The 27,662-nt window shown below is 43.2% G+C and overlaps 1 protein-coding gene, 1 long non-coding RNA gene and 1 pseudogene across 2 annotated transcripts in view; all 3 read right to left on the bottom strand.

The window, feature by feature from the left end:
• Positions 1 to 959: 959 nt before the first annotated feature.
• On the bottom strand, positions 960 to 1,564 carry LOC113610655 (translationally-controlled tumor protein pseudogene; annotated as a pseudogene).
• Positions 1,565 to 3,589: 2,025 nt separating this feature from the next.
• Positions 3,590 to 13,158, bottom strand: LOC113610656 (uncharacterized). The gene is made up of 3 exons (XR_003429161.1): positions 12,821 to 13,158; positions 3,975 to 4,053; positions 3,590 to 3,891 (listed from the first exon to the last, which is right to left on the bottom strand). It is a non-coding gene; the product is annotated as an uncharacterized LOC113610656 (long non-coding RNA).
• A 1,806-nt stretch (positions 13,159 to 14,964) lies between these two features.
• The window catches only part of DCAF12 (DDB1 and CUL4 associated factor 12), a 39,545-nt gene continuing 26,847 nt past the window's right edge, over positions 14,965 to 27,662 (bottom strand). The window contains exons 5-9 of the mRNA XM_027088972.1: positions 22,183 to 22,376; positions 21,135 to 21,200; positions 19,585 to 19,747; positions 17,587 to 17,765; positions 14,965 to 17,063 (exon numbers count right to left, since the gene is read on the bottom strand). Of these exons, the coding sequence (XP_026944773.1) occupies positions 16,905 to 17,063; positions 17,587 to 17,765; positions 19,585 to 19,747; positions 21,135 to 21,200; positions 22,183 to 22,376 (761 nt within the window). The 3' untranslated portion in view covers positions 14,965 to 16,904. The remainder of the gene's footprint in view (positions 17,064 to 17,586; positions 17,766 to 19,584; positions 19,748 to 21,134; positions 21,201 to 22,182; positions 22,377 to 27,662) is intronic.

The following is a 27,662-nucleotide window of genomic DNA, read 5'->3' as shown; positions in this document are numbered from 1 at the left end:
TAGAGAAGTCCTTTTAGCATTTGTTGTAGAGCTGGTTTGGTGATGCTGCATTCTCTTAGCTTTTGCTTGTCTGTAAAGATTTTTGTTTTTTTTATTCCTATCAAATCCAATATAATCAACTGAAAAATTTATAAAATAATTATTTAACATATAAAATGTCACTAGGAATAAAATAATCAGTTTTGGCTTTTCATCTGTTCTCTTTTTTAAAATTTTAAAATTTTATTTTATTTATTTTTTATACAGCAGGTTCTTATTACTCATCAATTTTATACACATCAGTGTATACCTATCAATCCCAATTGCCCAATTCATCACCCCACCACCCCACCTCCCTGCGTTGTCTGTAAAGCTTTTGATTTCTCCATCAAATCTGAATGAGATCCTTGCCAGGTAGAGTAATCTTGGTTGTAGGTTCTTCCCTTTCATCACTTTAAATATATTGTGCCAGTCCCTTCTGGCTTGTAGAGTTTCTGATGAGAAATCAGCTGTTAACCTTATGGGAGTTCCCTTGTATGCTATTTGTCATTTTTCCCTTGTTGCTTTCAATAATTTTTCTTTGTCTTTATTTTTTGTCAGTTTGATTACTATGTGTCTCGGCGTGTTTCTTCTTGGGTTTATCCTGCCTTGGACTCTCTGTGCTTTCTGGACTTGGGTGGCTATTTCCTTTCCCACGTTAGGGAAGTTTTCGACTATAATCTCTTCAAATATTTTCTCGGGTCCTTTCTCTCTTCTCCTTCTGGGACCCTTATAATGTGAAGTTGTTGTGTTTAATATTGTCCCAAAAGTCTCTTAGGCTGTCTTCATTTCTTTACATTCTTTTTTTTTTTATTTTATTTTTAGACAACCTACATGACATGTTTTTTTATTTTCCTCAAAAACAGTGCCTCCGCTCCAAACAAATCAACATCAAAACGAAGAGCTCAAGTTGACATCAGTCCCATTTGTCTAAGTCCTGGTTTTATGTGGATGAAAAGCAGCAGCCAGCCAGTTATGATGAGCAGGTGATAGATCCAAACAGCCAAATTTGTTAACATTTTTCAATTTCTAGACCATCCTTAAAGAAAATCATATTTGGTATCACACAATCCTCACAGTAGTCCAGCAGAGCAACCATGCCATCTGGATTCATGTTTTCACCAATAAAGAACTGATAGTTTTTGAAATTAGCAAGGATGTGCTTGATTTGTTCTGCAGTCCCTGTCATAAAAGGTTTTACTCTTTCTGGTCTCTGTTCTTCAAGCTTCCCTTTGATTGACTTCATGTAATCCTTGATGTAGTTCTTGTAGGCTTCTTTTGTGAAGCTGGTTTCTTGCACGTGATTGTTCATGACAGTATCCACACCAGTGATTACTGTGCTTTCAGTACCTTTGCCCTCAGGGCCTTCAGAGGAGGCATTTCCACCAATGAGCGAGTCATCAATGTTACCCTCTCTCCTACTGACCATCTTCCCCTCCACCTCCAGACACAGCCTATCCGCAATCTCCTGGATCTTGTACATGTCAGGGAACATCTCATCATGGTTGATGAGGTCCCGGTAGATGATCATGATGGCGACTGGAGGGAGACAACGGTGGCACTAGCTTAGTAGGAGCCCGGAGCTCAGAGAGCGCAGTGCAGCAGAAGCGGCACTTGCAGGGAGGGGGGAGTGGGCGGAAAAGCCATTCTTTTTTCTTTATTCTGTTCCAAGGCAGTGAATTCCACCATTCAGTCTTCCAGGTCACTTATCCGTTCTTCTGCCTCAGTTATTCTGCTATTGATTCCTTCTAGTGTATTTTTCATCTCAGTGATCGTATTGTTCATCTCTGTGTGTTAATTCTTCTAGGTGTTTGTTCTTTAATTCTTCTAGGTCTTTGTTAAACATTTCTTTCATCTTCTCAATCTTTGCCTCCATTCTTTTTCCGAGGTCCTGGATCATCTTCGTATCATTATTCTGAACTCTTTCTCTGGAAGGTTTCCTATCTCCACTTCATTTAGTTGTATTTCTGGGGTTTTATCTTGTTCCTTCATCTGGTACAAAGTCCTCTGCCTTTTCATTTTGTCTATTCTTCTGTGAGTGTGGTTTTCCTTCCACAGGCTGCAGAAGTTCTTCTTGCTTCTGCTGTCTGCCCTCTGGTGGATGAGGCTCTATGTCATTCTTTTAAAGGTTGTGCCCTGCCCCTTCTCTCCTGTTTCAAAACCAGCAAGGACAGGGACTTCCCTGGTGGCGCAGTGGTTAAGACTCTGTGCTCCCAATGCAGGAGGCCTGGGTTTGACCCCTGGTCTGGGAGCTAGATCCCACAAGCATGCAGCAACTAAGAGTTAGCATGCCACAACTAAGGAGCTGGTGAGCTGCAGCTAAGACCCAATGCAAGCAAATAAATAAATAAAATACACACACACACACACACACACACACACACACGAGCTGATTTAAAAAAAAGAACCAGAAAGGACAAAGTCTGTGAGGGGGGAATGTGCTTGTGTGTTCTGGGAATAGCAAAGAGGCTGGTTTGGCTTGAGCCTGGTAAGCCAGCAGGGAGCAGTAGATTGAGATCCAAAAATTGGAGACAACCTTACAATGGTAGAGACCTTGAGGTTGATTCTACTCTGAGAGATGGTAAGCATTGGAGCGTTTTACAGAGCAGTGTCATGATCTGAATTTACATTTTTAAAAGATTGCTCAGGCAGCTGTGTGAACAGACTGTATGAGGAGTGGAGGAGCTTGGGAAGGTAAGGAAGCTGGAGACCGGTCAGAAGGTGAGAGATGATGTGGCTTGGACCAAGGAGGCAGCAGTGGAGCTGATGAGAAGCAGTTAGATTTTAGATATATTTTGAAAATCTATCTGACAGGAAACACTGTGGATGCCGGGTGTGAGAGAAAGAAATGAGTCAAGGATGACTCTAAGGTTTTTGGCCTGAGCAACCGGAAGACTGAAATACCATATATATGAAAGAAATCAGAAAATGGTTGGGGGAGGGCAGGTTGGAAGCCATGGTGGAAATTTTACTGGTTAGAGGCTTGAACGAACTTTCTGGAATGATGGGGATGTTCTCTCATTTAGAGTGGTGGTTGCCTGGGGGTAAACACTGTAAAAACTCAGTGAACTGAATTTTTAGTATCTCTGCATTTTATTTTATATAAATTATACCTAAACACACACACACATACACACACACTTTTATTGATAACGGGGAAGACTTAAGAAAAAAGGAGTTTATTTTAAAGGTTACACATGAGAGAGAATGGGATCCATACTGGAAACTCGTTGAAATTGATCCTCCCATCTCTCTCATGGGGGTCCCTGCATCTCCCCGTGCTTCGGCATCTTCATCACTTTCTCTTTTTTTGTTAATAATTTTATTTTATTTCATTTATTTATTTTTATTTTATTTTACTTTTTTTGTCTGCCTTGGGTCTTCATTGCTGCGTGTGGGCTTTCTCTAGTTGTGGCGAGTGGGGGCTACTCTTGTGGCTACTCTTTCATTGTGCTGCGCGGGCTTCTCATTGCGGTGGCTTCTCTTGTTGTGGAGCATGGGCTGTAGGCATGCAGGTTTCAGTAGTCGCAGCACGCGGGCTCAGGAGTTGTGGCTCATGGGCTTAGTTGCTCTGTGGCATGTGGGATCTTCCCGGACCAGGGATCAAACCCATGTCCCCTGCACTGGCAGGTGGATTTTTAACCACTGCATCACCAGGGAAGTCCTTCATCACTTTCTTAAACTGTGACAATCAACAAAACAAGCTGATTTGTAGTATTTGCTGATTTCTGTGACATGAATATTCCCACCATATTTCAAGCCACAGGCTACATCAAGCTACAACATCATCCTTGGAGGTGGTAGATTGAAGTAGTGGAGAACACAGACTTCAGTGCAGGCAAGTTCTTTACCTCTCTGGGACTGTTTCCTCATCTGTAAAATGAGAAGGTGCTACTAATGCTGTCTCCATAGGGTTGTTATGAGGATTAAAGGAGTTAATATGTGGCATCTTGTACCTTTTAACTGTTAATAGCTCTGCTGTTACTTTACTGTGTGTCCTTGGGCAAGACCCTTCCTCTCTCTGCATCTTAGTTCCTGTATTTGTAAAACATAGAGGTTTTGTTATAAATAATCTTTGAAGTCCTTCCAGCTCTAGAAATCTTAGGGCCTTCTATGACTCCAGTTACAGAGAAATCTCAGCCTCCCTCTCTGGGTTTTAAGCTCCATTCCTGAAATCACAGGTACAAGGCACCTGAGTGGTGTGAGAAACAGCCAGGTAGATTCCAAAGTGGATTCAGTCTGAAGTGGAAAGTTAAAATTGTCAGGCTTGATCTCAGCCTGGGAAAACTCCTCCTGAGCCAAAAATTTCCAGCATTTGCGACTCTTTAACTGGCAGCTCCAGGTGCTGGTCAGTTTGAACTGCTTCATTTGGATGCCTGCCAGGAGCCTTTGTTTAGGAACTTTCTGATTTTCCCCTGCTAAGTAGGTACTGAAGGGAATACTTTTTTTTTCTTTTCTTTTCTTTGTTGTTTGGTTTTTTTAAAAATTTTATTTATTTACTTATTTATTTTTGGCTGTGTTGGGTCTTCGTTGCTGCACGCAGGCTTTCTCTACTTGCAGCGAGCGGGGGCTACTCTTCGTTGTGGTGCACAGGCTTCTCATTGTGGTGGCTTCTCTTGTTGTGGAGCACGGGCTCTAGGCGTGAGGGCTTCAGCAGTTGCGGCACGTGGGCTCAGTAGTTGTGGCTCGCAGGCTCTAGAGTGTAGGCTCACTAGTTGTGGCACATAGGCTTAGTTGCTTTGCGGCATGTGGGATCTTCCTGGACCAGTGCTCGAACCCCTGTCCCCTGCATTGGCAGGTGGATTCCTAACCACTGTGCCACCAGGGAAGTCCCTCTTTTCTTTGTTTTAATGGAGAGAAACAGTAATAAAAGAAGAAAACAAATACAGAGAGAGACTAGGTTAATAGAAATAGATTAATAGAAGTAGAGAAAAAAACACCAAGAGAAAGAGATTTTTCCTACATTTTCTAACAAAAGAAGACAAATACAAACAGAGCTGAAGACAAAATAAGAGCTGATTCCTACCACAAGTGTGGAGAATTTCTCGGAAAGGATCATGTTTAAAATAAATACACATGCAGCACAGGTGGAGGTATTTCTTGCCTTTTCCTCTACCAACTCTTAAGTCTGAGGTAACTCCTGTAACCCCTACTCCCAAATGCCCAATGGAATAATTTTACATATTTTTCCATTCAGACCCATATTCTCCTGGTTAAATTCTGTAGGACCTACACTTATCACCTTAGAACCAAAGATTCTAAACTGAAAAGTGACCTCAGAGCATACCTCCTCTCCCTGCAGTATTTTACATATGAAGAAACCAAGGCTCAGAGAGGTTGAGTAACTTGTCAAGGTCCCACAGACATGTGACAGAGCTAGGTTAGGTGGTAATTCATATATCTCAGTGGCACTTGTCCTATCTATGAGGGTCCCAGAAATAAACAGATGGATAATTGAGAGTTTAATAAAGGAAAAGCAACAAGAAATGATGCAGTATCCCAGGGCCAATGACAGTGGGAAACTTGATTACTATGGGACCTGAGGGGACAAAGGGAGGAAGCAGAGAGCGTATGAAATGTGTCTGCAGAGACCCTGCTTTTAGGAAGGTGGGGTGTATGATGGGGAATAAACAATCTCACATCCCTCTTTTTCCCACTTTTAGCCTCCATTGGCTGAACCTAACTAGAAGCCAGAGGACAAGGAAGTCTGTTGATAAAAGACCAAACTGAGGCACTGAACAGGGAGGGTGGAAAGCAGATCTGGAGGCTACAAGGAAGCAACCTATCACCATTCTATTCACTGAAATTTCAAACAATGCTGTTCATGCCCCATAATTTGGCCTTAAAGTGTGCAACACAGCAAGTTGTCAGGAACATAAGATACAACAGGAGTCAAGAAAGCTCCAAGTTAGGACACTGAGCTGTCATATAGTGCTGGAAGCAGAAGACTAGCTGGGTGGATGGAAGTTTCCAGGGGCTGCTCTGCTCCTCAGCCCAGTGCCGAACCCACACAGACTTGGCGGAGAGCCTTTCAACAGCCCTGCCCTCAAGGAATCCAAGTCTAGTCTGCAAAGGGTGAGGCCTGACTGTAGATGACTCCTCCTGGAGACCTGCATGATGCTGATGGGCAGGGAAGACTTCTCCACCAGGGCGACTTCCTGGAGAATCAAAAGTGATGCCAACTAGGGCTTCCCTGGTGGCACAGTGGTTGAGAGTCCGCCTGCCGATGCAGGGGACACGGGTTCGTGCCCCGGTCTGGGAAGATCCCACATGCCGCGGAGCGGCTGGGCCTGTGAGCCATGGCCACTGAGCCTGCGCGTCTGGAGCCTGTGCTCCGCAGCGGGAGAGGCCACAGCAGTGAGAGGCCCGCGTACCGCAAAAAAAAAAAAAAGTTAAAAAAAAAAAAAAGTGATGCCAACTATAGGAGAGAGGGGCTGGCGTCTCTGTCCTGGGACGTGTGAGGAGATAGTTTGGTGGAAGCTCAGGGAGACCTAGGGAACCTTCTCCTTCCTCAGAATAAAGTTACTTCTGCAGGCATCTCCTGATTTCACAGTTCCTTTTGGCTGTATCCTGTCTCCTCCTCTCCCACTCTTATACCTCTCTTCCCTGAAGCCAAAGGAGTCTGAGGTGGAGTTAATAAGATTCTCAAAAGCAAGTTAAGCCAGTTCCTGCAGGCCTGAACATGTTCTGTTGAGGAGTAGCCCCTGCAGAAAACTACTGTCCCCAACTGTAGCCACAGTCAGCTACAAATAGTGCAGAAAGAGGGGTAAGAGCTCAGAGAAAACACAAATCGGCACCTGACTCCAAACACAGATGAACCCAAACTGGACCTGTAGATGCTGGGGCCTTGCCTGCAGGGCAGAGCTAATGCTCATCATGCCCTAACCCTGGTCAGCAGTGGCCACTTCTAAAAACATCTCTTTCCTTGAGGCCTTGCTCCAATTCTACCAGCTCAGCTTCTAGCAGAGTTCTTAGAGAAGCTGCATTCCAACAATGACTCAAGGAGCCCAGCTTTCAGCTTCTCTCTCTAGGGTTGTTCAGGTCCCCTGTGTCCTAGGGAAAAGCCACACATGGCTCTCTTTGGCAGGAGCAGCCTGGCTAAGCCTCTCACCTCTCTGTGGTTAAAAGGGGAGGATGCAACCAGGAAGTATAAAGGGGCCCCTAGTTCTAGCTTGGGTAAAGGCCTGGCTGGACGCTTGAAGGCTTGGATCCTTTTGTCCAAGATAACTCCAGCTAGTTCCCATGCTCCTGGCTGTCCCATAGTCACAATTATTTGGACTGAGTTTAAGTGAGAGAGGTTGGCCATCTTCCAGGGACTGTGAAATCTCAGCAGATGGCTCAGCTTGTTGGGAGCTCTACGAATGCTTCACAGTTGTGCCCTATTTCAAAGCACCTTCACATCCCTTATCGCAGAAGTTCACAATCAGCCCAGAGAGACTCAAACAGCCTACAGTCAAACAGCTGGTTAATGATTAGAGACAGGATACAACTAGGAACATCAACCTCAGATCCAGTGCTCTTTCTCCAAGCTGCCTCCTACCTAATTCCTCCAACCAATGCTCAGTTTATTGAATTTGGAGATGCCCTGGCAACATCCTGTTGTTCCTTGAACAGCAAGGTCTATCTGGCTTTAAACAACACACACACATACACATACTTCTGAGAAATTGTGTGCATATATTTTTGTAAGTCAAATCTGTACATAAATGCATAGGGGAGCTTGGTTCAAGGATTGTCACTCTGAAAAGTTCATTACAAAACAAAACAAAAAGACCTCCTTTAAGACTTACATTACACTACAGCCCTGCCTACCTCTCCTCCCTCCCTTCTTAAAAAAATGTTTTGTGCATATCTTTGATCACACTCCATATGGAGTTTGTTTATACAGGGGTGGTGCCTCCAGAGGTTGGGAAGTAAGTTCTGCCTCCCCCTACTGGGCTCATGATGAATTCATTGGCCCAAAGGAATTTCCTCAGTCTCCCCAGAAGATTCTGGGGCTCTGGGGACGATCATGTTCCTGCCTGTGCTTGGAAAGACCCCAAAAAAACAGGGCTCCCTGAGGAAGGGTGTGATCATAGAAGACTTTCTAAAAGAGTTAGGTCCTGAACTACACCTTGAAAGATTTTGACAGGAGGAGTTGGTGGTGAGCAATCTTGAGAAAGGGAAGTGCTGTGTGAATTGAGAGGATTGGATGAGCTGGCTGGCCTAAGCAGGATGTTTGTACCCCAGGAAAGGGAAGTGAGGAATTTTCGTTCTAGGATTTTTGAGCAAAGGAGCAATCAATATTCTCTCTCCTCCTTTATTACTAACTTCTTATTCACAACCAGCACATGTTGAAGAAAAACTGGGAGGGTGTATTTTAAGTGACACTACTAGAAAATACAGATAAGCAAAGGAATAAAAAAAATATCATTGAGGGACTTCTCTGGCGGTGCAGTGTGGTTAGGAATCCGCCTGCCAATGCAGGGGACATGGGTTCGAGCCCTGGTCCGGGAAGATCCCACATGCCGCGGTGCAACTAAGCCTGTGCACCACAACTACTGAGCCTGCGCTCTAGAGCCTGTGAATCACAACTACTGAGCCTGTGTGCCACAACTACTGAAGCCCATGTGCCTAGAGCTCATGCTCCTCAACAAGAGAAGCCACCGCAATGAGAAGCCTGCACACCACAACCAAGAGTAACCCGTGCTCGCCACAGCTAGAGAAAGCCCACACGCAGCAACGAAGACCCAATGCAGCCAAAAATAAATAAATTCATTAATTTAAAAAAATCATTGAAACTCTGCTGCCAAGAGACCCACTACTGACATTCTAGTTATAACATTTTAGATTTTTCCTGTACCTAAATGTAGATATGTATGAATTTTACAAGAGATCCTGCATTAGAAGCTGGCTTATAACTTTGTTAATAATATATTCTATGTTATAATCATCCTATGTCACTACATATATATTTACTTGTTATATACCACTTTTAAAACTTTTATTATAAAAAAATTCTAACATTACATAATTAGAAATACTAGCATCATAAGCCCCCATATACCCATCTTGCAGCTTCAACAATTATAAAATTACCTCTTTAAAATAATCTAGGGACTTCTCTGGTGGCACAGTGCTTAAGAATCCACCTGCCAAGGCAGGGGACATGGGTTCAATCCCTGGTCCGTGAAGATCCCACATGCCGCGGAGCAACTAAGCCCGTGCGCCACAACTACTGAGCCCGCGCTCTAGAGCCTGTGAGCCACAATACTGAGCTTGTGGGCCTAGAGCCTGCGCTCCACAAGAGAATGCAATGAGAAGCCTGCCCACCGCAACTAGAGAAAGCCCGTGCACAGCAATGAAGACCCAATGCAGCCAAAAAAATAAAAATAATCTAACCCTCTGGATTATTTATTTATTAGTATTTTTTTGGCCACACTGCGTGGCATGTGGGATCTTACTTCCCCAGCCAGGGATTGAACCCGTGCTCTTTGCAGTGGAAGTGCAGATTCTTAAGCATTGGACTGCCAGGGAAGTCCCCCTCTGGATTATTTTAAAACATAACCTTGACATCATGTAATTTCAGCTGTAAATAAAATATCTCTAAGAGGTAAGATTAAAAAAACATAATCAGTAAAACAAACAAACAAACATAATCAAGGTATCATTGTTATACCTAGAAAAAGTAACAGTAATTCTTTGCTATTATCTAATACCCAGTCAGTGTTAAGTTTTCCCTGATTACCTTTTTTTTTTTAATAGTATTTTTTTTTTTCTTGGCCGCATTGTGTGGCTTGTGGGGTTGACCAGGGATTGAACCCGGGCCGGCAGTGAAAGCTCCGAGTCCTAACCACTGCACCGCCAGGAATTCCCTCCCTGATTATATTTTTCAGTTACATTGTTTTGAATTAGGATGTAAACACCCTCTACACATTAGTTTTCTACGCGTGTCTCAAGTCTCCCTTAATATACAATAGTTCTCTTTTTTTTGTGCTAGTTGTTTATTGAAAAAAGTAGATCATTTTCCTTACATTCAGCATTTGGTTGTTTGCATCCCTGCTCTACCATTAATATGTTCTTCCATCCACTGTATTTTCTGAGAACTGATAGATCTAAAAGCTTACTCAGATCAAGTTTGATTTCCTGGCAAGAATACTTCTTAGGCAATGCTGTTAACTTCCTATTGTGACCCATCAGGAGGAACATAGCATGTAGTGGTCTCTCTCTGTAATAAGATTGACCAGAGAATATTTAAAATTTTTATTTAACCATTTCCTTATTAATAGACTTAGGATACTTCCAGTTTTTTGTTTTGTTTTTTTGCTAATTAACGCTACGACAACCATTCTTATACATCTGTCTTTGCATGCTTGCCTAGAATATTTCCTAAAATTCCCAGAAGTCTGGGTCAATGGATATAATCAATAACTTTTTTTTTTTTTTTTTTTTTTGAAGTACGCGGGCCTCTCACTGCTGTGGCCTCTCCCGCTGCGGAGCACAGGCTCTGGACGCGCAGGCTCAGCGGCCATGGCTCACGGGCCCAGCCGCTCCGCGGCATGTGGGATCTTCCCAGACCGGCATGTGGGATCTTCCCGGACGGGGGCACGAACCCATGTCGCCTGCATCGGCAGGCGGACTCTCAACCACTGCGCCACTAGGGAAGCCCAATCAATAACTTTTCAGTGCAATAAATACCAGTTTGATAGGCTAAGCCTTCCTAATAAAGACCACAGTAAATAAAATAAACCAGTAGCCCAGGAACAATAAAGTCAATGCTGACTTTTTCTGCTGACTTGGGCATCCTTCTCATTCTGGCGAGCAGGTCCAGGTCTGCACAGGCAGGCACAGGGCAGATCCTATTGTAAAGCTAGTTTAGGTATGTTAGGCCTTAGCTAGATCTTCTATTTTCTCCTGGTATCAAGGGGACTGCAGAGAGCTGTCCATGTTATTGGCTAATAAATTCAGGATGGTAAAGCATCCTGAGACTCTGCTGTCTACACTGTGAAAAGATGACCTAGGGTAAAAGTTAAAAATGTTGAGGCAGTTTGACACAGTTAGGAAAAAGCAACCAGAGGTAGGCAGTTTGGGGGATTACTGCCTCGGTCCTGGAAGGAACAGGTTTGTCAGACAGAAGCAATTAAATTATGGTTCTGAGCTTTAATTTTTGCGTTTACAAGTCTTAGCACTACTATATAAGTACATTTCCTCTTTGTATCATCATAAAAGAAAAAAGTTTTTCTTAAATCTCAAATGTGATTTCATAAAAATTGGTATCTGAAAACTCCTTAGACTACTCCTGTATTAATTTGCTAGGGCTGCTGAAACAAATTACCACAAACTTGGTGGTTTTAAAACAACAGAAATTCATTCTCTCACAGTTTTGGAGGCCAGAAATCCAAAATCAAGGTGTCAACAGGGCCACAATCCTTCGCAAGGCTCTAAGGGAGACTCTTTCCTTGACTCTTCCAGCTTCTGGTGGCTCCTGGCATTCTTTGGCTTATAAATGCATCACTCCAATCTCCTCCTGTCTTCAGGTCATCTTCTCTGTGTGTCCCTGTACATCCTTTTCTGTCTCATAAGGACACTCTCATTGGAGTTAGGGCCTAGCCTAACACAGTATGAGCCCATCTTAATCCTTCCCCTAATTACATCTGCAAAGACCTTATTTCCAATTAAAGTCACACTGAGGTTCTTCTGGTAGACTTGAATTTTGCGGCAACACTATTCAACCTACAATTCCCAATGTTTTACTGGAAACCGTTAGGAAAATAAGATTCATTTAACAAACCTGCTATATTTACCTGCTTTGAGGACAAACTGCTTGAGGATCACTGCTTATTCTTCTTAGCCTTCCCTGCACCACTAGAATAGTTGTTGTGGATCCAGGAAATCTAATGTCTAATTTGAACTCCTGTCCTCATCATAAAAGATTAAAAAGAAAAATGATGTCCAGAGGGGAAAAGACTTGTTTAAAGTCATGCTCATGAGCAGCAGCAGGAGATCTATAGCTGAGCCCATATCCTCCCCTTTCAGTCCACACTTACCTTGCGCAATTGGCATTTGGGGGTGGCATGAATTTACCTCCTCCAGGGAAGAGCAATAGTATCTTTTTTTTGGGGGGGGGGCGTGCCGTGCAGCATGCTGGTTCCCCAACCAGGGATCCAGGGATTGAACCCCTGGGCTCCCTGCACTGGGAGTGCAGAGTCTTAACCACTGGACTGCCAGGAAAGTCTCTCTCTTTTTTTTTTAGTATCTTTAATTAGGTAATATAACATCCCCCTTCCTCAAGAAAAAAGAAAGGGCTAATGGTGGGAACTTAAGCATGGTGATTGGCACAATAATTCTGTGTTTCTAGCAGAAGGGCCTGGGGGCAGAGAGCTGCAGTGGTGGTAGTTAAGGATGTTTCTTGGGCAAGCAACACATTACACGGCCCAAACGTACACTCCTCAGGCCAACGTACCCAGCACAGTGTTCTATGCATCAACAAACGGCCTTGACCCTGGAGACAAAAGAAGCTGCATTATTTTTTCCAGTCCTCTGTCCAGGCTGTCACCAGCTAAGAAAAATGTAGCTACGAGTAAGGGAAGTTTATTTTCTTTAAGATGGGAGTTGATCATTTGTTTTCTTCCTGTTCTTAGCACTAGGGATGTTAATTACAGCTCTGAATACTGCTTAACAAGAAACGCAGGAAACGAGACTCTGAGCTCAGTTAATGAGTATTATTATCTTTTAAAAATTCTGATTTCGGCAATTACACACTAATCAAGAGTGTTCACATATGAGGCTCAACCCAGGGGGAGTTTAAGAGGACAGCTCATACCTGTCTTGGAGAGCTGAATCATGAGTTTACAGTCCCATCTTGAGTTCAGTTCACACCTCTGTCTTTAGTGGTAGTTTAGAAACAAATTTCTCACATTTGTTTCTCTACATTATTCTTTGGAGGAGCTGAAATGAGGGCAGGAGAACCAAGCTAACAAACCCGAACTTTCTTTTGTCTTCATCAGTAATTCCAGAATTAGAAGCCCACGTTTCTACCTTCCCAAAGCTTCCAGCCATTTCAGCACAATAGCATGAAATGAGATGTGGCTAAAAGCAAGAAACATTGAGTGTTCCTCTTCTCCCCTTTCCTCTCCACATTGTTGTCTCCCAGACACCAGCCAACTGAAAAGGAAGGAAAAAAACACTTGGGTCATAGGATCTTACAAGATGGACCCCCCCCAATCCTAAGCCATGGGTCTTGACACCCTGCTTACTTTTCCTGGGTACCTGCTCTAGGAAATGTATGGGATCAGAGGGCCCTGGACTGGCAATCTTTAGCTTTATTAGGAACACTAATAAATTTAATAGAAAATTAATAGTTAATTAAAAAAATATATTTATTTTGACTGCATTGGGTCTTCGTTCCTGCATGCGGGCTTTCTCTAGTCGTGGTGAGCGGGGGCTACTCTTCCTTGTGGTGCGCAGGCTTCTCGTTGCGGTAGCTTCTCTTGCTGCGGAGCACGGGCTCTAGGCACGTGGGCTTCAGTAGTTGTGGCACGTGGGCTCTAGAGCGCAGGCTCAGTAGTTATGGCACACGGGCTTAGTGGCTCCGCGGCATGTGGGATCTTCCCAGACCACGGCTCGAACCTGTGTCCCCTGCATTGGCAGGCAGATTCCTAACCACTGCAGGACCAGGGAAGCCCTAGTTAATTAATTTAATGGACCAGATTAATACTAATCAACTTCGGAAGTGGCAGGCATGAGGGAACCTGGGGCATAAATGAGGTTCCAAAGACTTCTGCAAAAGGACCCAAAGGATGATGGGAGGAGCCAGCAGCCCATCTGGAATGAGGCATGCGCCTGAGAACAAGGAAGTTCTTTCATGGCCTGGGAGTAAGGACTGCTGGCAGGAAAGGGAGGGACCACATAAAGTCCACAAAGCCCTTCTGTGATACACACTTTGCTGCAAAGTTTGGTTGGAAAGTGAGAGCAGGGCCAAGATTCCACAGAGGCCAGAGGTCCAGGCCAGGCCCTTCCCACATCCTGTGTCGCCTTTCTCTGAGCATGTTTCATGCACATGAGTCCCATGGTAACCCCAAACCTCAGGTTGTGAGAAGCATGTCTGTTTTAATCTGCATTTCCCCAAAATAATTTGACCATGGAGCATTTTGCAAACACCAATTACTGTTCCATGGATTGGGGATTCTGAAAATCTCATTTTGGGAAAGGCCAATTCCAGTCCTTTTCCAAATGTTAACTCTTCTCCTCTAGGAAGCCCTCTCACTTGCTTCAACTCATTCACCTCCCCCTTCCTGTTTTGCAGCCTGTGATCATATAGGTAGGTGCCTGTATGAGTCATGTTCTGAATCAGTCTCTAAGTTTGGGGCAGCTGTATTCAGCTTGCCTGGCTCTGTGGCCCAGCCCTGATGGGTCTCCCAGAGATGACTGAGGAGAGTGGTAGGGTTCAGCAGTCTGCCTTTCTCTCAGCTACAGCCCCAAACAGCTTCCGGGAAGAGCATCACTCACTATGGACACTGTATCCTCTCTTAGAGCTATGGTTCCAACTTCAAAAAAATGATACTGTTCCCAGGGCACTATCACACTATCCACTGAAGCAGACGGGGCCTATCACCAACCCTCGTTTATGTTAGAGGAGCTGGTCACGTTGCTCACATCCACAGTGATTCAGAGCAAGGACTAGCACGCTCCCTCATCTTCAGTCTGTTTTTCTCTCCAAGTACCGCACGACTTCCCCCGGGCATACCCACTCTCAACTGGACTCCAGAGCAACTGATCTTGGGCCAGGGCTGGGGACAAGGAGCAAAAGCAGGTCTTAGTGTTTGTGTGTTTGCCCTTGACCTGCCTTTACCCTTGAGGGAACTCCTGTGTTCTTCTGCTCCAAGCAATCCAACCACCCCAAGCTGACCTTCCAACCAGTCATTTGGGGCCTTTTTCCTGCTGTCTCTTGGCTATACATACTCAAACTTTGCATTGGAATAAGATTTATTTATTTTTTTTACTTGGCAAAAAGTCAAGTGCTACATTTTTAAAAACAAAATCTCAAACAATCAAATGCATTACCCATCACAGAAGAGGGTCTGGCAACAGTACAAAACATCCTACTTAAGATTTTTTTTTTTTATACAAGTAGGTTTAAAATGAGTTCTGTGAGAACTAAGAAATCTACAGCTTGTAGTTTAATAATAGAAAAAAATTAAGACAATTAAAAGATCTGTAGCATCCAGCATTTTGCTTAATTCCCTGTTTTATAGCACCTATTTCTCTAGGTTAGAAGATGAGAATTCTAGAACCTGTGGTGTATGCCTTGTACCACAGCAAGATAGGGTGGACCTGCTGTCTCCCCTCCCCACCAGCCCCCATCACCAAGGAGAAGACACTCTTTTTTTTCAATCTCCCCACTTACTCCCAGAGCAGAGGGGGATAACTGGGAAAGCAACTTAGAAATCAGAGTGCAGGAATATGACTTCCTTTCCCCAGAATGGGCTGCTGACAGAAGCAGAGTATGTGTTTAGAATGGTGGAGGAGTTTGTGGGTGGGAACAGCTATTATCTGCAACATGATGCATAAAAAGCAAGGAGTAACTGGACATCACGGTCAGTTGCCTGCAAGTTTAAAAACCTCAGACTAAACAGACAGTTCGAGGGAGGAACAAATTACTAATCACATAGATGCTTTACATGCACACCACTGTTGGCTGTAGGCCACCTCATCGCCATCCCAGGGCTGAGCCAACAGAGTGGCTCCACTGTACTAAGAAAAACAAACATTACACACAGGAAGCACTCACTACACACAGATAAATCCCCTGTTCACCCCCACCCTCCAGAACTGAACCCAATTTAGAAAACAAAAGCAAAATCCACTGGGGAGATTAGAAGAAGGGCAAAGACGTTTCTCCCCAAAGCCAAGGGGACCGAGCATGTGAATTTTAGCAGACTTGAGGCCCCCAGCTCCAGGCCCCTGAGAAACCAGATCAGGTCTTATTTGAGAGGAGGGAGAGGGAGGTTTGGATGTAGATTCTTTTTACGAAGTCCTACCAAGGCTTCTGTAGCCTCCAGAGCTGCATCTTGGATGGAGACCCTGATGTTTTGGGGGGAGTGGCCATTGATTTAACCAGATGGGAAACTGAAGTGGAAGTGACACATACACAGAAATGTTCTCACCTGGGGGACACACAGATGGGAAGGCAGGTGGGAGATGGATTACTTTGGAGTCCTGGCATGAGTCCCCAGGAAGCTTTCAATCTAACTCAAAGGGTTTCCTACTGGTGATTTGTTTTCCTTTCTATTTTTACTTCCTATAATCAGTGTTGTTAGACTTTACAAAACAAGATAAAAACTAGTCCCAAAGCTGGACTCTGTGAATATAGTTGTTTCTTTTATAAATATTTTAATTACAGTAATCCTCACTCCAGATAATTTCAGTGACAAACAGTACTCGCAGGCACACAAGTTCTCACTCACACACACACACACACAGCCCCCAAACTTTCACAGAAAGTCTGACAGCAACCATATAATTATAAAGGAGCCCCACCTCTCAAGAGTGAAGTAAGGGTGAGAATGACTATGTCAACCTAAAGAAGTCAGAGGGGAGACTGTGTGTCACTTAAAAAAAAAATATAAACAGGAATTAACAATGTCTGATTGAGAAGCCAGAAAGAAAAAAGATAGTAAAGTAAAATTCTGCTTACCAAAAGGGAAAAAAGGAAAAAAAAAAGAGAAAACCCTTTAGATTTCTGTACAGAGGTTCTTCCTGTCAAGTGCCTAAACCATAGGCAAACTCTGGCATTCCCACTAAAATATGAGGGACTCACACCACTGGAAAAAAATCAAAATAAGAAATGGAAACTGAGGATGGAAGTTAGTGAATTTCTGTGCATTCTGGGAGAGACTTAGTTGCCGTTAACTCCAGAGCCCAGCGTAGTTTCCATGGAGTCCTGAAGGGAGGGGTCCTCCTGCCACGAAGAGCCTCGTTCCAGACGAGTCATAGCAGTGTGTGTAGACAGCGTTGGGGAAGGAATCAGTGTCCGAAAAGTAACTCCTCCAGGTTTCGTCATGATTCTGTGGGAAACAAGAGACTCTGAGCACTCGCCGTGGGGCAGAAAAGGGAAACAAGGGACAAGAATGCTTTCTGGGCTCCTTAAGAGGAGAGGGTCCTATATCTATACAGGAGACTGGTGCTCAGGGGAGCTGGAGCCCCATTTTTCCAAATGAACATTAGGGAGGAGCCAAGCAGGCTGAAGAACTGCTACACAAACCGAAGGTCTTCTCAGGACTGCTGGAACCAAATGCTTTCACAATTCACTGGCAGCCTCAGTGGGAGGTTCCTCTCCTTCCAGCTCTATTATCACCTGGGGGTTATTCTGGGCCAACCGGTGTGTCTTACTGGGCCTGTTTTCCCACAGACATGCAGACACAAAAACAAAACCAAGGGAAAGTGCCTTTCTCTGCTCCAAGGAGTGTCTCTTACTAGTGAAAAACTATGTGGTAGGTGGTGTGTCAGTGGGGGTGGGAGTGGGTGGGTAGAGTGAATACAACTTTTCCGTCACTGTCCAGTAACCATGTGAGGCATGGGCTTACTCACCAGCCAGCCTCTGCCAGTCGTTAGTTTCAGATTCTCCCCTGCTAGTCTGGGCTTGGACCCATAACAAGCTGAGAGCCTCTCTTCCAGGAACCTCTGAGCTCGGATGTCATAGAATAGCAGGGAGCCCTGCCCTGTGCCCACAGTGATGATGTGCTCATAGAAGCTCACTGACCGGATACCTGAGAGAGAGAAAAGTAAAGGGCAATCAGGTCTGCTAGCCGGAACTTCTCTGACACTGAGTTCACATGGCACCCCTAAATACCACAGTGCCTTTCCCAAGGCAGACCTAGCTCACACACAAGCCAGAGAACCCCGATGCCACACTGCCCATCCACACACTAACAGGAATTTTCCCATAAGCCTCAGAAGTACCAAATGCCTGATGATGCCCAAGATGCTTTGGGCCCAAGACCGTAAGTATGCCCTGAACCTGCTTGCCTCCCCTCGACTCACTCTGAAGCCACCTTTCATAACTCTAAGTTCTTCTCCATTGTATGTTTCCAACCCGTACTGAAACTGAGGGTAATCTGCATATTTACAAATCATTACATTAACAAGGACTTTCTTGTATTTGACCTAAAACCACTACCATGGCACTGCAAGAGGTCTTTATCTGGTATTAAGTGTGTTATGAGAGTGGCAAACAGCCTAGAACTGAAGCACTCAAAGGTGCACTGTCTCTCACTGTGAATTTAAGACAAGTCACCTGATCACTTTGGGTCACAGGGAAAATACATCTGCTGCATCTGTGGATCAGATAAGTGCATGGGATGTGAAGATGTCTCTAAGTACAAAAGAGGTGCTCACTAATATCTGTGAAATCAGTATTTCCTTATTAGGTTTGCAAGCTACTCCTGTAACAGTAACCAAAATCTCTTAAAACTTCATTGCAGACATCATTCCGGCCAAGACTATTTATTCTTTCCCTTACTACTTTCCTTACACACATTATTCTCTCTGTTCTGAAATGTATTTCAAGAATAACTGAAACCAAATCTAAAACAATGGCCAAAACTGCAGCATCTACACGAAAATAAATACTACTTGAAAGAGAAGATACTGTGCCTTTTAGGACTCCCAGGATAACGTAGCCACATTTTTGCACGAGAAGGGGGACAATGTCAGATGAAGAAGGAAACACATTTTGTTAAGTTGGACAACCTGGATTCTGGTCCCTGGCTGTTCCCCCACCAACCTGTGTGGTGTTTGGCAAGTTATTTAACCAATCTGGGTCTCAGTCTCCTCATCTATAAAATAGGGTGTAAACTGCTTCCCACAGGGTCCTTGGTAAGATGAAATGAGATGTCAGACAAAGGTATTCTGAAATCTTAAAGTACAGTACAAATGTAAGTCTCTTTTTATTCCTCAATGAAGAATGAGGGTGCCCTCAGAGAGAATATGCTATTAAAGATTGGGAGGCGGGGGGGCCTGAAGCCTAATTCACCCAGTGGGTAAGAACTAAACTGAAAATTTTCTTCAGCTTTATTGAGGTATAATTGACATAGAATACACTGCACATATTCAAGGTATACAATTTGAAGTTTTAATATATGTATATATCCATGACACCACCACCACAATCAAAATAACATTTATCACCCCCAAAAGTTTCCTCATGCCCCTCCTCACCCCACCACATCATCCCTTAGCATAAAAGAATTTTATAGTTCAGGTAGGGTCCCAGCAAAAAACTACCACAAGGAGTAGGGCTCTGTGGGAGAACAAGGAAACCACCAATACGCTGACTATTGGTTTCCATCAAAGGCTTCTGTGGCCACACGTTTGTGTGCGGTGTGCGAAGCTTTGCTGCCATATGCAGGTATTCCATCTCCCCTCTGTGTCACCAAACACCTCCACCAGGTTCCATAAAGATCACTATATTTGCTCCACCAGGTTCCATAAAGATCACTATATTTGTTTGGATCAATACTGAAACTGAAGGTCAAAACCCATTCACAACGCAGCTGTAAGCCTGAGGGGCACATGGGGGCCTCTTACCACTGCCTCGCTCCCTGGAGCAGACAGACTTGATGTTGTATGATGGTTGCCGTGGATCCAAGAAGGAGACATGAGCTTGGGAGCCCACTGCATACACTGACCACTCACTACCATAGGCCAGGCACACATTCTCACGGCAATATGGCAATTTGGTGGAGAGGAGCTGAAAACAGAGAGAGAAGAGATGCACCTATGGCATTACCGGAAAGCACACGGCAGGGCATTGTTCTTAGATGCCCACCTCTGTGGGCTTTCCTCATATACCAGACAAACAAAGTCACAGACAAAAAGACACGTACCAATTAAGGCAATAACATCCTGCTCCACCCCTACGTATGTAAGAGAAAGAAAGAATGATGATACTAAATAAGATCTAGGTACTGAAGAGGACCAGTTAGGGAAAAAGGTCAAGCTCGAATTAAATAATCAGAAGCAGAGAGAAAGGCCAAAAGCCACAGGCTGTTTCCAGGGATAACCCCAGGGCACTAAAGCCAAGGTCCCACTCTGTTCTCTCTGCTGGGAAGAGCCACTACCCTTCTCACTGATCTTCAGGTAAAGGGGCTGATTTCTGGCTACCCTCAGCCTAACTCCCCAACTGTATGGGAGTTGTACACTATAGAAAGCACACTCGTGGGACTGCTCAACCCCAGGTAACCCCAATCAGCCTTAACCCTGGATCCTTGTCATTTAGCCAATCCTCAGTGGCTACTGCACGTAAGGGACCAAGCAAGGTCAGTGGAGCTCAAAGGCTGCTGTGACACGAAGGAAATCAATAATTCCTGGAGCTCTGCTTCCTCTTGAAAAAGAGTCTATCATAGAAGTTATAAGCAGCAAAGGCCTCTGGAATAAGACGAGGACAAACGATCCACGGGTAGGTTTAACTTTAGGTAAAAGGTGCTTGCAAATACTGTAAATTAAATCCATACCGTACATGATTATTTTAGAGATGATTAATCTTAGTTTAATTGATCTTCGGTTGCCAATGGCTCCTAACATTTAGGTTTTTCGTGCCCTCACAATATTGCAAATAGTCAATAATCCATAAGCAAATACTTAAATGCACTGTGGATTGGAAGACTGCTAGTTAAAGGAGGGTCTCAGCAAGTCTTTGCAATGTGAAAGAATCACCCCCTCTTTTTTTTTTTTTTTTCCAGTTCTGGACATTAGTTTAATCAGTCATTTTCACCTTCTCTGAAGAGCATAAAAATTTACTCAGTTTGCCAGTATCCCTGTCATGAAATTGCTGTAAGTTGTTCTATATTAATTATTTCACAGGAAATAGACAGATCTCTTATCGTTGGGTAATGGAAATGCGTAGATTATCCTGTACATGTTACTCTGATCAACTGATAACATAGTTTCTGCTGGGTTCCCTCTGACTTCTTTAAAAGACTTTTAAGAGGGGCAGGCCAGACTCAGAATTTCATGCACTATGCAATCACATGCCCAGATCCTTGGAGAATTTGTGCTTTAGACATGAATGAAAAAGTTTAGGGAGGATTAAAGTATTTTAACTATAAGGTGAAACTACTAAGTCATGTTCATCATACCTTAGACAGTGTATTTTCAGCCTTCCAGAGATGAAAGTAGCCATCCAGAGATACTGCTCCCAATTCCTGCAAAAGCAATGAAAAACAGGTTATACTCACAGCAACTAATATATAACAGTAAGCAGGGGAAGACCCTGCAGGTTGGGGTCCTCCCATTACTCACTCCTATCCCATGATGGTGCCAGGGATTATCAGCCCATCATCTTACCCTACAAAATGCAGCTGTACAGCATATTAAAGCAAGGCTGCTTCTTAACAGAACCCAAGAAGCAAGTCCTGGTTTGAACATAGACACCCATGGTTAAAAAAGCCCGTACTATACAATCATACACATGACATCCTGTTTGATAGTTAGAGCAGAGCATGCACATGAAAGACAGTTTTGTAAGTCTCAGTGTGAGAGCTTCTATAAGTAGAGGGTCTAAGCTGGGAGAGATAAGTCTACCCCTAACCCATAAATATGGATGAGAGATAGGAGGCGGCTAAGGGAACTACCCCTCAAATTGTGGCCCGATTCAAATTTTGGGAAAAGAGCCTTTCTTCTCTTCTGGCTCTGGGTCTCCATACTAACACTCTACTTAATAGCCCAGCAGTTTCAGATCTGACTCAAATGATTAAGTTAAGACTTGATGGCAGTGTTGAGAAGAGGCAGTAAAGAATGAAAAGAAACTGAATACAAGAGAGAAGAAAGTGATTGCATGTAGGAAAATCACACCCAAAATAGAGCACCGGCAGGATCAAGTGCAAATGAGAGACAGTCAAATCAGAGTGGCCCTGGGGAAACTCTGAGAGGCTAACAGATATGAACCATCCAGAGAATACTCAATGCAAGGGGTGGCTTTCATAATTTCAGTTATAATCTTTCTCAGAGAGAGATTATAACTAAGCATCCCTCAGCCTTCAAGAGATGCTCTGTGGGCTCAGAACTGAGTTATGTAGTAAGCTCTGACTTGGGGAAGGAGAAGGAGGACAGTGCACCTCCCAAGACATAAGCCAAGAATCTGAAGCAAGAGGAACAGGCTTCAGGGAACCTTTGGCAAGCTCATACCTTGTTCTTGTTGTTGAAGGCCAGAGCTCGGACCTTGCAGTTGTCAGGGTTTGTGTCCTCCTTGGGGATGTCCTTTAAGGCCTTGTGAGTGATGTGAGCATACACAGGGACCTGTGACACATTGTGCCTTGCGTCACTTTTGGTTAACACATCATCTGTCACCTCCCAGAGTCCCATAGAACCATCGCGTGAGCCTGTAGGGCAAGGAAACCACAGATGTCAGACATATCCAACTTTCCATGAGACAGTCCCACAGAAGCCAAATGGGATTTCTTAGTCTAGCTCTTTGTGCACCATGCTCATATGTGTTGAAGCCTGGCCAGGTGGCCCACACCAAAACAGAAAGCAGTATGTATTTTAATAGCTACACCAAGAGGATGATTCAACTGAGGTGTAGGAGTTAAAATATAACCTTTAAGTGTAACGTAGTTGGTGGGACTTTTGCAGAGAGAGAATACATTTGATAAAGCTCAGTAATTTTCCAAGCCAAATGATTAGGTCACTTGGGCATGCATGCATAGGTGATTTCTACTAGGCAATAGGGTTTGGGAACTTCCACTCTAGATCAGTGATGCTTAATATTTTCTGAGTCATGTACCCCTCTGACAGACTTAGGAATGTTAAAGACCCCTTTCTCTAGAAAAATACACAAAAAACCTACCTTGCACACTCAGTTTCAGGGAGCTTCATGGGCCTCTTGAAGAAACCATAATCCCTGAATTAAGAATGACTGTTCTGGGCTTCCCTGGTGGTGCAGTGGTTAAGAATCTGCCTGTCAATGCAGGGGACACAGGTTCGAGCCCTGGTCCAGGAAGATCCCACATGCCGCGGAGCAACTAAGCCCGTGCGCCACAACTACTGAGCCTGCGCTCTAGAGCCCGCGAGCCACAACAATGGAGCCCGCGTGCTGCAACCACTGAAGCCCGTGCGCCTAGAGCCCGTGCTCCTCAACAAGAGGAGCCACCACAGTGAGAAGCCCGCGCACCGCGACGAAGACCCAACGCAGCCAAAAATAAATAAAATAAAATAAATTAAAACAAAATGCCTTAAGAATGACTGTTCTACATTAAGATGAATGCTTAAAAACATAAACAGTTTTCCTTAGGGAACATAATGAAGCACTTAAAAACAAGTCTATGGTATAGTCATAAAACAGTATATCAAGAACCAATAAAAAGAGCTTCCCTGGTGGCGCAGTAGTTAAGAATCCGCCTGCCAATGCAGAGGACAGGGGTTTCAGCACTGGTCTGGGAAGATCCCACATGCCGCGGAGCAACTAAGCCCGTGTGCCACAACTACTGAGCCTGCGCTCTAGAGCCCGTGAGCCTCAACTACTGAAGCCCACAAGCCTAGAGCCCATGCTCCGCAACAAGAGAAGCCACTGCAATGAGAAGCCCGCGCACCACAATGAAGAGTAGCCCCCGCTCCCACAACTAGAGAAAGCCCACACCCAGCAACAAAGACCCCACTCAACCAAAAATAAATAAAAAAATAAAATAAAATAACCAATAAAAAAAATGTTTTCAAATTCCTTTCCAGTAGCATTATCTGCCAACACTCCTTTGAGACCAGAAGGTGCCCTTCTCACACTGCAAATCTCCTGAATAGTTCACAGTAAAAATTGTCTAACATGGGATAAATATCATCCAATTTGTTTGTATCATAAGGTTTGTGGACAAAGGTTCAAAGTAGAGGGCTCATCATGTGTGAAATCTAGAAAAGGCCAGAGAGTGAAGGGCACATCTAGAGAACTACGTACGGTTTATAATACAAATTAAAAAAATAAAACTATACAAGTTTTATTATGAAAAATTTCAAGCATATTGAAATGTTGAAAGAATTTTACAATGAATTGTATACTTACACCTATAGTCTACTATCAACATTTTCTTATATTCGGCATATCATATATCTATACATATATCCATCCCTCTATATGATCCCATTTTAACCTACTGATAATCCCATTTTAACAACTCAAATATGTACTGAAAAAAGACTAGCAGGATTGATTTCAAATTGTTAACAGTGACTATCTCTGGGCACAAACTGTGTGGGTAATTCTTTCCTTTTTTGTTTATTTGAATTAAAAAAAATTCTTATAATAAACATGTATTACTTTTACAGTAAAGAAAAAATTATTTTAAGAACTAATCTGGCAGCAACATGAAGATTAGATTGGAGGAGACAAGACTAGAGGCAGAGAGAAAATATGGAAGGACATTGGGGTAATTCAAAAGATAGACGATGAGCACTCAAGTAGACAAGATAGAAAAGAAATTGATGGATATAAGAGATATTTTAGAAAACAGAATCAACAATGGCCTGGTAATCTAAGGATACTGAAGAGTCTTAGTTCTCTGGCTGTGCACCTAGGTGGAAGGTAGGAGAATTTACGAATATATGTCAATGGCAGGGGGAGGTGAGGTCCTGGAAGGGAGATGATGAGTTTGAGTACACTGAATTTGAGGGGAATGTTCAGGGGTTGATGCTCATCATCAAGTCTGAACATTAACACTGGTTAACAAGTATTGAGCATTTTCAATATGGCAGCCACTAAGCACTACCTCATCTGATCTTCCCAATGACCCTGTGAAGTATATATAATCATTATCCATGTTACAGATGAGGAAATCCAAGTCTCAAAAGCCTTAAATAACTTGCCCTCTGTGCTAATAAGTGGTAAGACCAGGATTCAAATTCAGATCTTTATTATCAGAGCCAATACTCTTTTTTTTTTTAATGCAGCAAAAACTACTGTTAATGGTACATCAAACACTTTTTTATAAATAATAAAACCTTGTTTATTTCCAATTTAACAAGACATCTACATTGACTTAAAACTATTTGGACTTTCTTGCTGATGTGACCTCTCAGCGTATGAAATTCCTGATTTGGATGTGAACAAAGCAGAACTGAAAATTCAACAGAAACTTTTTTTTTTTTGGCCGTACCATGCAGCTTGCGGGATCTTAGTTCCCTGACCAGGGATTGAACCCAGGCCCCCTACAGTGGAAGCATGGAGTCCTAACCACTGGACCGCCAGGGAACTCCCCAAGAGAAACACTGTCCCCTGCCCTCCTGCACAGCTGAACGTTAGAACTATTTCCAACTGAGCTGCTTACTGCAAAATTTTGAGGCAGTTTCTCAATCTTTGTATAGTATAACACTCCTCCAAATTGGGCTCCTCGTTAATTGTCTCTGCACATATTAGTTTTAAAATGTATACTGGGGACTTCCCTGGTGAGCCAGTGGTTAAGAATCTGCCTTCCAAGGCAGGGGACGCAGGTTCGATCCCTGATCGGGGAACTAAGATCCCACATGCCGCAGGGCAACTAAACCCGGGCGCTCTAGAGCTCCTGCGCCACTAGAGAGCCCACGTGCTGTAACTGCTGAGAGGCCCGCCCACCAGCGAATGATCCCGTGTGCCTCAACTAAGATCCAACACAGCCAATAAATAAATATTAAAAAAAAAAAAAAAGACAGCACAGATCAGTAGCTAACACTTCTTGGGCTTCTTTCACTGTGGTTGTTCTGCCTTTGAACAAATGGGAAGGTTGAGCTGGGAGGATTTTTAAAAAATAAATAAATAAAATGTATACTGTGTTTTTACTGTCCTCCATAATTGTCAACAATATGTCACACAGCAACTCAATCACTAAGGTAGGGAAGTGTACTAACTTACTTTGATGATTAGGAAACTGAAACACAGCTTCTTTCTGCCTTTGAACAAATGGGAAGGTTGAGCTGGGAGGATTTTTAAAAAATAAATAAATAAAATGTATACTGTGTTTTTACTGTCTTCCATAATTGTCAACAGTATGTCACACAGCAACTCCATCACTAAGGTAGGGAAGTGTACTAACTTACTTTGATGATTAGGAAACTGAAACACAGCTTCTTTCAACATTTAACAATTTGGAGAACAGAGCATTTGAAGATTAGTACTTTTACAAAGCTATATTTCCTCAATTTAGATGGCAAAATTATATATTAGGAACATCGATGGAAGGATTTTTGTTGTGTATGTTGATTTATAGTGATTCTACAGTTTATAAGGAAGGTGTATTCTATATTATCATAATTAAAGTCTCAGTAGAAGATGAGAATTATCACGAACATTTAGATTTTAATTTTCCATTAAAGTATAATTCACTTACAATATAATATTAGTTTCAGGTGTACAGCACAGTGATGCATTATTTTTATACTCTATTTAAGGTTATTATAAAATAATGACCGTATTTCCCTGTGCCATACAATATATCCTTGTTGCTTATTTTATTTTTTATAAATTTATTTATTTTATTTTTGGCTGCGTTGGGTCTTCATTGCTGCATGCGGGCTTTCTCCAGTTGCGGCGAGCGGGGACTACTCTTCGTTGCAGTGCGCAGGCTTCTCATTGCGGTGGCTTCTCTTGTTGCAGAGCATAGGCTCTAGGTGCACAGGCTTCAGTAGTTGTGGCTCACAGGTTCTAGAGCACACTCTCAGTAGTTGTGGCACACGGGCTTAGTTGCTCCGCGGCATGTGGGATCTTCCCGGACCAGGGCTTGAACCCGTGTCCCCTGCATTGGCAAGCGGATGCTTAACCACTGTGCCATCAGGGAAGCCCTGTTGCTTATTTTATACATAGTACTTTGTATCTCTTAATTCTATACTTCTATCTTGCCCCCTCCCTCTCCCCCCTGGTAACCACTAGTTTGTTCTCTTTATCTGTGAATTTGTTTCTGTTTTGTTATATACGTTCATTTTATTTATTTTTTGATTCCAGATATAAGTAGTAAAGTGTTTGTCTTTCTCTGACTTATTTCACTAAGCATAATACCCTCTAGGTTCATCCACGTTGTTGCAAATGGCAGAATTTCACTCTTTTAATGGCTGAGGAATAGTCCATTGTGTATATATACCACATCTTTTTAAAAAACTTTTATTTCATATTGGAGTATAGTTGACTAACAATAGTATGTTAGTTTCAGGTGTACAGCAAAGTGATTCAGTTATACATATACATGTATCTATTCTCTTTCAAATTCTTTTCCCATTTAGGTTATTACAGAATGTTAAGCAGAGTTCCCTGTGCTATACAGTAGGTCCTTGTTGGTTATCTATTTTATTTTTCTATTTTATTTTTTTATGGCCACGCCACGTGGCTTGTGGGATCTTAGTTCCCTGACCAGGGATTGAACCTGCACCCTCTGCAGTGAAACCACAGAGTCCTAACAACTGGACCACCAGGGAATTCCCTGGTTACCTATTTTAAACATAGCAGTGTGTACATGTCAATCCCAAACTCCCAATCTATCCCTCCCCGCCTGTAACCATAAGTTCATTCTCTAAGTTTGTGAGTCTGTTTCTGTTTTGTAAGTCAGTTCATTTGTATGAACTTTTGTTGTTGTGTTTTTTTTTATATTCCACATGTAAGCAATATCATATGGTATTTGTCTTTCTCTGTCTGACTTACTTCACTTAGGATGATAATC

This window comes from Aethalodelphis obliquidens, unplaced genomic scaffold (assembly GCF_003676395.1).
Source record: "Aethalodelphis obliquidens isolate GAN/ISIS:26980383/991018 unplaced genomic scaffold, ASM367639v1 scaffold64, whole genome shotgun sequence".
NCBI classification, from domain to species: domain Eukaryota; kingdom Metazoa; phylum Chordata; class Mammalia; order Artiodactyla; family Delphinidae; genus Aethalodelphis; species Aethalodelphis obliquidens.
Note: the sequence above shows the minus strand (reverse complement) of the source record. Positions and strands in the feature narration are given on the sequence as shown.